Source organism: Etheostoma spectabile, chromosome 2, assembly GCF_008692095.1.
Source record: "Etheostoma spectabile isolate EspeVRDwgs_2016 chromosome 2, UIUC_Espe_1.0, whole genome shotgun sequence".
Taxonomy (NCBI): Eukaryota; Metazoa; Chordata; class Actinopteri; order Perciformes; family Percidae; genus Etheostoma; species Etheostoma spectabile.
In genome coordinates this window covers 24,581,951-24,593,432 of record NC_045734.1, presented here as the reverse complement: position 1 = coordinate 24,593,432, position 11,482 = coordinate 24,581,951, and the positions used below count along the sequence as shown (strand labels likewise).

The 11,482-nt window shown below is 41.8% G+C and overlaps 1 protein-coding gene across 3 annotated transcripts in view; it reads left to right on the top strand.

The window, feature by feature from the left end:
* Window positions 1–10,274, top strand: part of LOC116696787 (noelin-2) — a 24,138-nt gene extending 13,864 nt beyond the window's left edge. For 2 of the 3 annotated variants that reach the window (XM_032527969.1, XM_032527955.1), the window contains exons 4-8: window positions 1,981–2,200; window positions 3,036–3,142; window positions 8,296–8,472; window positions 8,567–8,740; window positions 9,407–10,274. In XM_032527969.1, coding sequence (XP_032383860.1) covers window positions 1,981–2,200; window positions 3,036–3,142; window positions 8,296–8,472; window positions 8,567–8,740; window positions 9,407–9,727 — 999 coding nt within the window. In that variant the 3' untranslated portion in view covers window positions 9,728–10,274. The remainder of the gene's footprint in view (window positions 1–1,980; window positions 2,201–3,035; window positions 3,143–8,295; window positions 8,473–8,566; window positions 8,741–9,406) is intronic. The other variant, XR_004333833.1, reaches the window with a different exon arrangement.
* Window positions 10,275–11,482: the final 1,208 nt, after the last annotated feature.

Here is an 11,482-nt window from a genome sequence, read left to right as displayed (position 1 = left end):
TTCCCCTGTGGGAGGGAGGGATGAGAGGAATGAGCAAAGTTAAGTAAGAGGGGGAGGCAAAGGTTAGGCAGAGAGAGGGGGGAGAGATAAAAGAGTGAAACAGGGGGGGACAGATTAGAGCGAATTTTAGAAGAAGGAAGACACATGGCAGGGGAGTAATTAGCCAGGTGTATATGTATATATTTATCTAACAGGCCATGACATTTATATTAATTTGACATTCACATTAACATATTAATGAACTTACAATTATATGCAAATAATGATGCCAATATCTATCAGTGAGGATGAAGTGGCCAAATGTAGGGTCAACCAAAGCAATCACAGTATGTCACACTATTCTGTTATGACATGGAAAAATTGATGCCAAAAACGCTTCCGAAAATGTTATAAAGGGATGTCGGGAAAGTATTTAGGTCCTCATTTGAAGAAAGCAGCGGAGGGATTAGACACATCAAGTGTTTGACTGACTGCCAAGCCTGTTTCCTGGATGTGCTGTTGTGTTTGTGTGCGGGGGTGTGAGATGTTCTAACGTGATGATAAGGCTTTTGTCTTCACTTTTGACACTTCTCTTAATCCTTCTCTTTTTTTACCATATCAAATCAAACTCGTATTGAAACACAGCAAACAGTTTTTTGAGGGCGGGTTGAGGGTGAAAAGTGATGAGACTAAAACAAAAAAATAAAAGGGGGGGGGGGTATATTAGGAAGAAAACCCCTGTCCCCCTGCTGCCACACAGAGTCATGTGTCATGCATATAATGCATAAGCTAAATAAGCTGATTGCTTTGATTCCTGTTTTCTCTGTCAACACCGGCTCAAAGGTTTGCCAGACAATTTTCAGTAATAGAAAAAGCTGTCTTTGGCTTCAGCGCGGAGGCCAAAATGCAATAAAAAGAGTCATTGCTCCATTTCCTGTTGCTTATCTGGGTGGCAGTGCTAGCAAACTGCAGAGTAGCCTAATGGTACTTTCCTCCAGCCACATCTTCTAGCTCCTCCTGTGGGATTGTGAGGCGTTCCCAGGCCAGATGGGATGTGCCGTCTCTCCAGCATTTTCTTGGGGCACTTTCCATTTGGCTAACACGGCTCCTCGCTTCCCTCCCCCAATAAGCTTGTGAAACTTCTTTAAAAGACCACAGCTACAATAAATCTGGTATGACAAGAATTAATGTGACAGTGTGGCTGTAACAGGCTGTATGACTGTATCTTTTTCCTGAATGAGCCAAAATGCTCTTTAAACGGAAAAGTGGGAAAAAATTAAAATTAACTGATAAAGGATTAAGAAATTGCAAAAATATTTTTTTTATGATTCATTCATCACTCAGATTATACACACTAATCTAAACTAATTTAGATTAGTATGAATAATGAATGTCATTAGAGCTGGCGTTGGTGGCACATGCCTTGTAATTGTAACTAACTGTGGTATTAAATCTTTTCTGATCCTGAAACCTTTTTCTGATTCAGGTGCTTTTATTCCTGTTTCCACAAGTAGTTTGTCCAATCTAGTGTATTTAAGTTATGCAGTAACATTCATTTTAGAGTAATGCTGTTTCCACAACAGACCAAATGTTTCTCCTTCTGTCCCCTGTCAGACAAGACCTACTGAACAGATTCACATTGAAGGGGTGTTGCTTTCTGGTAAAGAAATAAATACACATCTGCATAAAATACACCTGTGATTCCTGTGGAAGATCGATTGCCGGGTTCCAGGCTGCAGGATGGAAGAGCGAGAACAGGAAGAAGCATAATTAGCTGAATAAAAAGCACCAGGAATTCATTCTGGGGCCTTTTCATCCGCAGGGTAGAAATTGCACTCAGAGGGCGTCCTAATCATGAGCTACCTCAGTTAGCTGTGACAGAGCAGTGGCTTTACAGAGCTACCTCACCAAAAAGAGATCCTGTATCAGATTTACTTACAGTTGTGTGGACCCCATCTTGTCTCTAGCTTATTTCCCGTCCTGTCTTTCATGCGGCCACAGGAGTTAAAGGGCCAGATGTCTCAGCTCCGGCCCCTTCTGTCAGTGGTGGAGCAGTACAGATTGGACCTGCAGACGATGGCCACCTTGCGACTAGAGCTCCTCAACCTATCAATCATCCTGACAGCCATTCAGGAAGAGATAGGAGCGTACGACTATGAGGAGCTTCAGCAGAGGGTTTTACTGCTGGAGACAAGGCTGCACAGCTGCATGAACAAACTCGGTACGTGCAGCATGGACAGTACCACTCAGTAATGCACACAGACGTATTACAATACTTAGGCTGCCTTCTAAATAACTCATTAGGGTTATATAGGAAAGTCAAGTACATAAAATGTCTGGCGTTCGAGAGGTTTCGAGTTTATTTTCAGTACTCTGCCTGTAAAAATAGTTGTATAATCCATTTTGTAGCTCTGGAGGGAGCTGGAGGGTTATTTTGTCAAATTGGACCTGAGCCTCAAAATTGTTAACAGAAAACCAGGGTTATAAATGAGGGCAGTGCTGTGTGTAATGTGTGAACATTTACCAGGCAGGATGTTCTTGTCCTCTGCTTTACCGGTTTTGACCGTTCCTTTTCCAACTTTTTTCTTGAAAGTTTTTCTTTTGTTAAAACGTTTTTACAAAAACCAGTCATGCTTCTACGACAGGATTTTGTGTTAAGAGAAACACATCTCTTTCACAGTTCGTGCGACACAAACATATTTTATTAGAATAGACTTCACATTTGTTGGTAAATGGAATAGAGACTGGTGGCAGGCCATGGCTGCACTGCAAATGATGTGGTTCTTACCAAGATAAAAAAAAAACAGTTTCACTTGTTTTGAATACCTTTCCCTGAGATTTAGTGTTTTTATCTGGTTTTTAGACACCTCTTTTTTGCAGTGTGCTAATAGACAACAAACAGGCAACATTACTCACTCCAAACTGAGAAAATATGAACATCAATTGTTATTTTGCTTCCATAACCTTCGCTATTTGCTTTTTGCAAAATACAAAACTCAATATTTTAAAAATCTTAATTTCAGTTTAAACATGTTATGTCAATCTGTTGTTAACAGGTTGTGGCCGTCTGACTGCAGTTAGTAGCCCGATCACAGTGAGAGCCTCGGGGTCCCGCTTTGGCTCCTGGATGACTGATGCTATGATTCCCAGCTCCGACAGCAGGGTAGGTGTACTGTGTGTGTGCGTGCGTGCGTGCGTGTGTGTGTGGGTGCGTGCATCTGTCTATCTGTCTGTCTGTGTGTGTGTGTGTGTGTCTGTGTCTATGTGGGTGTCTGTCTGTCTGTCTGTGCGTGCGTGCGTGCGTGTACATAAAGCAGGAGTTGTTAAGCAGGAGTTGTAATGAGGTCATAGCTAAGCTCTATACTTTTATCTTTGTGTATTTTTTCCGTGTGTTTTCTGTTTCTGTGTGTATCTTATTTCCGACATGACTCCTGTGTGCACTTTGTCTTCACTTGAAACAAGCGTCACCCATTTCACACACACACACACACACACACACACACACACACAAACTCTGTCCAGCGAGCACATAATAAGCTAGTTGTCAAGGCTACTGTCTCCCAGTTGCCAGGTGTGATTTATATTGCCATGGTGACCCTTGCCTGTTCCCTATTAGAGCTTCTCCCTTGTGATGAGAAGGAGCTTTACACAGCAGCAGTATCAGAGTTATTGCCTTCTGCTTCCCAGTTAACAGTGTGACTGTAACAGTTATGTGTTGAACCTCCTTCCTGGTCCCAGTGTCGGTTTGCATATCTGTCCCAAGCATAGGACGTTTTGTCTGTCTCTGTCTGTTAATATTGTATGTTAGGCAAATACAGTAAACATTCATTATAAATGAGCAAGTGTAACTATAAAAACTGTCATCCGCTGAAATCACTTTTGTCTAGCTTTTCTTCAAGCCTTAAGGAACCCTGTGCAGTTCTAAACAAACCTATTACAAACATGTATTATTTCTTACCAAAATGCACTGCACGTTTCCTTGAGGCCAATCAAATGTGTTATAAAACATTTGCAGAGTTGAATTTTTTTAAAAATATTTTCAAACCAGCATTGCACAATGGATATTTGGATACTACTTACGAAGATGGTGCCCCGTTTAGTTAGTTGCTCGCTGGGCTAATACACTGAAAAAGTCTCTGCAATAAACGTATTGCATCAATTTTCCCTTTTCTCTCAATAAATACAGATACAAATCCAAACAATGATGTCTGTGGACGCTTCTACCGTGCTCGTACAGTTGACCTGGTGGCCTTTGATATATCATAAGATCATGATTGTAAGGTTTTGGATACTGAGCATCAGAAACATCACCTACCAACTGGCAAAAAAAAACAACGTATTGTCTTTTGTTTTAAAATTGTATTTAATAAAATAAATGTCACATATAATCATATAAATCCATTAGTGAATTTCCACCTGTATCGCAGGCACGCACGCATGCCCGCACACACGCACGCACACACATACACACACACGCTGTGAGTAAAGTCATTCTCATACATCCTTTGGTATCCATGACTACAATGTCTGCACAGGGTCCCAGTTTGGCATTTATGAATTCTTCATTAGCTCATCAGTGTGAGAATGAGCGTGCACACAATGTACTTTACACATTCACGCACATGCACGTGCACAAACACACACACACACACACACATGCACACACGTATGCACACACATGCACACATCTGTCGCTGTATTTGAGAACAGCTGCTAAGGTGTGGATATCCCCTGATCTGTCAAGATGGGTCTGCTGATAGTGTGAGAGGGACAGCAAAGATGAGAGGAACACACAGCATAGAAGAAAGAGAGAGAAATACAGAGAAAGAAAGAGAGAGAATGGGGCTTGTTGGTGAAGAGGTGTTAAGCAGGGACGGGAGAAAATAAAGTGAGAGAGCTTGGACAGAAAGAGGAAGAAACAAAGAGAGTGAGGGGGGAAGCGGAAGAAGGTTGATCAAAAGAGCAATAGTCAGACACAGATAGAACAGACAAGCAGGATGGTATACGGAGTATGGGAGGCATTTATGGGAGGCAATGAAAAAGAAAAATCAACAGAGAGGAAGCGGGGAAAAGGAGGTCAAGACCTGTTGCAGTAGACTTTAAAAACAGGTTTGGTTTTTTTAGAGGGCCGCTGTTATCATTCCTCTTCTCCGATATATCAGAGAGTGAGAAAAAAGAGTTAAACCAGATGTGTATTGAGCTTGTGTCCTACTTTGTGTATTTCATCAGTTTCTGCATTGTAAAGTGAGAGTAAACTCATAATATAACACTAAATGGAAGCCTCTTTGTCGACCTGTTTCTACCTGTGTGTCAGGGAAGATGCGGTCTATTTTGAAAGTCTATGGCCACCAATAACACTCATTATAGATTATTTCTTAAAGGTGCTCTAAGCGATGTCACATGTGTTTTAGGCTACAACATTAATTGTCACATACAGCAAACATCTCCTATACAGCCTATAGCCGACATAACTGTTTGTTATGCAGGTTGGCGCAGTTTGTTTTTGTTGCCGTTTGTGGCGCCCGGGCTGTCTACAGAGACTGTGTTTTTTTACAGCGTGTTCAGGGATCAGACAGCTAGCGGATAGTGAGGAGATGTTTGCTGCATGTGACAAAAAATGTTGTATCCTAAAATCACGGTACATCGGTTAGGTATGGAGTGTGGATTGGTGCCTGGAAAGATGCTACTTCTCCTCCTGGTCACTGGCAGGTGCTCCTGAGCAAGGCACCATACACCCCCCCACACACACACCGCTCAGGGCGCTGGTCCAGCACTGGCAACCTCACTCACTCCAACATCTCTCCATTTGTGCATGAATAGGTCCAGAGCATGTGTGTGTATTTCAGGCCTGTGTGTAGTGATTACTAAAAAAAACTGCCGGTTATACACACTTGATTTGTTTAACATGCTGAACTTAAGACTAAACATTGGCACAGAATGAGAGATTTTGTTCTCTATCTTTTTTCAGTATGCTTTCACTGTGAAAAACAGCATTAGGATAAACTTGAAAATATCCAAACCCATCCTCTAGGGAAGTATGGGAGTAAGCTAAATGGGAACACGCAAAAAGAAAATGGTGCAAAAATTAAAAACTGTAAAAACTAAGGTGTAAATTAAAGAAACGGCATGCACCATTCGTTGTGTAATCAGTGTCTGGGGCTTGTTTATATAAAGCAAATGGTGCATTCAAATGCGAGACGATTACAGCTGCCAGAAAACAAAGGGACTCCAGTTCCTTTGAAACACAGTTTTAAAGGGAATTAAGACAGAGAAGGCTTCATCAGATGAGCTGGTGAAGCAGGGAGAAAAATAGGTTGGAACGAGAAGTATTTAGAGGAGAGAAGAGTGTGTTGGTGGTAGAGTGATAGAAATCAGTCCGTGTTCTTCTCTTTGCAAACCTCAAACTAAGTCTCAGTTAAAGACTGTAATTGAAGGCCCTCAGAATCACTGCAATCAGCTGCCTTTGTCTCTAATCCAATGTAAATTTTAAATTTTGCAACTACAAATGAACTGTAATTTAAAAAAAAAAAAAAAAAAAAAAATTGGTGCTGCCATTGTAGGATACATTTTCTGAAATAAGCCTTTTCATCTGCTCCCTCTTTCTGCCCTCTAGTTTCCTTTGTTTGCAGAGGAAATAAAGATCATCTTTTTCACCAACAATGCTCTCTCTTTTCTTTCATCTAGTGCATCTCTCGTCCCTCATTGGGTAATTAATCCTCCATGCTGTCAACGCTTTTTCTCCCATTTGTCTTCTCTCGTTCTCTGTCCTTTTGTTTCTCCAGGGATCTCTAATGGTTTTGGACTCCAGCAAGTGTTAGCTAATTTTGTGTAACTCTGAATGGGCTTGAATTTACATAGTCAAATCAGAATTGTCAAGTCATAATTAATATCGACTGGTTGACGAATCATGTTCATGAATCATGACATTAATAAGTGGCGTATAACGCCGCGGCTTGCTGGTCTAGTTTGCGGGATTTGGTGATTATTGGGGCTGACGGATCATGCCGTGGGCTGTGCATTGGATCACGGCTGTGCCCAGGGGCCATTCTAGCGATCAGGATTACAGTATATTCATCCACTACAATTATCAATGTTAACAAGCACATTTTCAGCTCTGTTTTCTCAGCGTTATGCTGTTATAATATTTCTAATCTAACATCAAATGTGGTTGGCCAATGATGGGATGCATGGTTTTGGAAGTAGCGTTGCAGGTCAGGTTACGTTTATGTCCGAAATATACACTTTTGTTTGTATTTTTGGTTTACAAATAAAAGCGCAACCTTCTAACTCTTTGTATTTTGAGTAACTCTCACTACAGCCTGATGCATACCTCTTCTGCTTGTGGAGATTTTAAAAGCTTCACAGACCTGATGTTCCTAGTTACGGTTGCTAAGCTATGATTAGACAACCGCCGTTCAGTTAATGAGTTTAGCATACGTCAGTAAAATGTCCATGGTTTGTTGTCACTGATTTCATTGGCGTAAAGTGCCAATATTATGAAAAAAATCACTTTGTCTGGGATTTGGGGTATTATTTATAGTCTCTGGTGCTTCCACACGCATAAAAACTTGGGAAAAAAACTATCTATGCTGCTTTGAGTGATATACAGTTTTTGAATATGCTCTGCCTTCAGTATCCGGGCTGCTTAAAATCTGCATAGCTTTCTACGTCACTAGCCGAGATGAGGTGGCTAACCGTAGCACATGCTAGCGCTAGCAAGCTAGCTTGTTCTCAATGGCAAAACACTGCTAAAACATGCACTAGTTCACCATAATCTACAAAATAACCACTTCCATGTCCCTGTTCTGCAGGTATTCCACAAGTGTCCCTCATCTAGAAGAAGTCTCCCAGCTTATCCTGCCTTGTACTGATCAAAGTTGGAGAAAGAGTTCTCTAGCTGATGTGATCTTACCTAGCTGCTGCACATGTGCAGCTCCCAACAAAGATAGTATAGAAGTGAGATGTCTCACTCTGTAGCTAAAACAGAGACCTAAACACACAGGATGAAAACAGTATCAGCAGCAATGTGCAGTACAACAAAAATATGGTGTTTTTTGAAAATTAAACAATGTAAACCTCTTCTTGTACAATACAATTATGAACCTGAAAATGAGCATAATATGGGGGCTTTAATGTGTGTAGATTAAGTACCAGCCAAACCATGTCTTTATCCATTCAAGTTAGTGGTGAGCGTGGCAGGTCACTAGTATGGATCTCTCTGTAGATTTAACAGAATGTAATGCTTGGTGTTAATTTTGTATCCTGCATACAGAAGCTCAAAGGTAAACTTTCTTTTTTTCTTTCCTCCTCCATCAGGTGTGGTCGATGGATGGCTACTATAAGGGCAGGCGTGTGTTGGAGTACAGAACCATGGGGGATTTCACCAAGGGGCAGAACTTTGTGCAGCATCTGTTGCCCCATCCCTGGGCAGGAACCGGCCATGTGGTTTACAACGGGTCACTGTACTACAACAAACACCAGAGCAACATCCTGGTAGGAGTCTGGCTGGAAAGGGAAACACGGGGGTGAAGTAACAGTTTGATAATCAGATGAGCGGAGCGAGAGATTCATGTGTCTGTCTTTCCAGGTGCAGTACCATTTCCGCTCTCGCAGTGTGTTGCTCCTGCGCAGCCTGAGTGGAGCCGGCTACAACAACACCTTCCCGTACAGCTGGGGAGGATCCTCTGACATTGACCTCATGGCTGATGAGATGGGACTCTGGGCCGTCTACACCTCCATCCCAAATGCTGGAAACATTATGGTACAGGCTGTGTGTGTTCTTACGCTCTCGCGATTCATTTAACAAAATAGCAAGCAAAGAAACAGAAGATATGTTTTCACTCTATTTGAAATCTCTGTTTTTTAAAAGTTTTTGGGAAATTTTTAGGCCTTTATTGACAGGACAGCTGAAGAAATGAAAAGGGAGAGGGAATAACATGCAGCAAGGGCAACAGGCCGGAGTTGAACCCAGTTCTGCTGCGTTGAGGAGTAAACCTTTATGTATGGGCGCCCACTCTACCAACTGAGCCATCTGGGCACCCACATAAATTTAATGTTAAATTACTAAAAACTAAATCTAAACCCACTGATGTATGTTTTCCAGTCAGAAGTTACATGCTGTCAGCAGTATTGCTGCTACTTTTCAGAAGTCAGAGACCCCTACGTTTTAAAAATTCCATTAAAACTGCTAAGACAGATTGCCTCATTGAAAAATGAAATTTACTGTAATGAAGAGCAAGTGTATTGCAGTTTTACCTAACATGATTTAAATATTCAGTATACAGCTAATTTTCTCTATTACCCTGTTTATGACTTTTTTATGCGCAAATTTAAAATGTTCATAAAAACAGAAGCTCACCTTTGCAATCAGTTTTTGATGGATTTTTTTTTTTACACTATATTGAACTGTATCCCTCCCTGTACGCAGGTGAGTCGTCTGGACTCTCGCTCGCTGGAAGTCCTCCGGAGCTGGGACACAGGGTTTCCTAAGCGCAGCGCAGGTGAGGCCTTCATGATCTGCGGCACCCTGTATGTCACCAACTCCCACCTGGCGGGGGCCAAGGTACACTTTGCCTACCACACCAACTCCTCCACGTACGAGTACACCGACATTCCCTTTCACAACCAGTACTCCCACATCAGCATGATGGACTACAACCCCAGGGAGAGAGCGCTGTACACTTGGAACAATGGACACCAGGTGCTCTACAACGTCACACTGTTTCATGTCATCCGGAGTGACGGATAGATCGATATGTAGGAAATGGTGAAAAAAAAAAAGAGAGGGAAATATTGTAGAGTTGGAGGCGATCTTTTATGGACACTGGAACTTACAACACACACATACACATACACTCACATAACATAATGGCCATTTACAGTCAGTTGGAAAATGAATGCTGTCTGTATCTCTGAATCTGAATGACTTTTAGACCGAGAGAGCTCACCGAGCTAATAACTAGACACAAAACACAGCTGTCGAATACATGCATAAAGGTCACAGACGAGTCATTCATCACTGTGAAGAAGAAAATGAACTGCTCCTGCTACAGGGACGCTGATAGGAAGACGTCAGACACTCTGAGCTCATCTATATTCTGTTGCGTTTCATTCCTCTTGTGTCTCAAGAAGTTATTTTGGATGTCGAGGTTGAATTGTCCGCAAAAATAAAATATCGCTTTCAACATCGAGCTCTGGCGACCGGACCTTATGGAGATATTCTGGGTTTGTGATGTGATCGTGGACGTGTTCAGTCAGCATGGTTGTTCATTCAATAAACATTACTGTCAAACTTTGCCAAGACTTTTGTCTTATCTGTTTTGGAGCAGAGAGAGAATAGAGGGGAAATCAGTAAAATCAGCTTTTACCTGTTTTTTTTTTTTAATACAAACCTGTTTGTCTGGACAAAATGTAGGTTTGATTGTTTTTTGTTGTTTTTACAACCTTTTACAACATTGGCTCAAACAGAGACCATAACATGTAAGAGCCGGGTATTTTTAAATCGCACAAAGAAAATCAAACCTCAAAATAGGAAGGGAAAATCCATTGGGGCAACTTTACAGAAGGCCTTATAAAACAATATAAAGCTTTCCTAACTGAAACCAAACCCAAAACAGGACTACAGGTGACCACCAACCCAAATAGAGTAAAATAAACTGAACATAACAAAAAAGCATTGTGCCAGCAGGAATATTCTCTCTCTCTCTCTCTCTCTCTCTCTCTCTCTCTCTCTCTCTCTCTCTCTCTCTCTCTCCCTCCTTCTCCATTCTGTAATCTGTACTTAAGCTCAGGTGCTCCTCTTTGCTTCTAAGGGTCTCAATAGTTGAGAGGAAGACTTTGTTAGAGGAAAAAAAGAAGGAAAAAAACAAAAGTCAAGGAAATGCCAACAGAGGGCGTGGATACCAATCCCACCTGAGGTGTAGTGGTGGCAGGTATCCACCTCCTACTGTGGGAATTACAATACACCTTCAATACACCACAGATGCCCCTCAGCACGGCTGCGTCCGATGATGTTACAGTCTTTTACACACTGACGTGTCTTTTACAGTCTATTATGTAATCTGTACCATTTACCAAGCACAGGAGCTTTTGGTTTCCTGACTTTGGTCTTAAAGCCAGTGCCTCCTCCAAGACCTCGGACCTGACTACCAGGTTAAAGGCTTCGGAAAGAAACAATGCCCAACGTGTTTATCTCTGTCTGCTGTTTCTAATTTGATAATAAAATCATGTTAGATAGCATCAGAGAATTTACCCAACACTGTGCAGGTGCTGCATTGCTCGTGCCAAAAGCTCAACTTGACAACTACATAGTGCACACCTCGTGCAGAACTGTGATAACCAAACGCTGAAAAGTAGCAGCTGTGTTTCGCATGCCAAACGGCTGCAAAAAAAAGCATCAATAACCTCTCAGTAAATTTAGTTTTGTCACGTGTAGCGTTGCTGACACCCAGCCACGTTACATGAAAGATAGCCTTGCTGTGGCTGGAGCTCTCTTTGAAGTCAC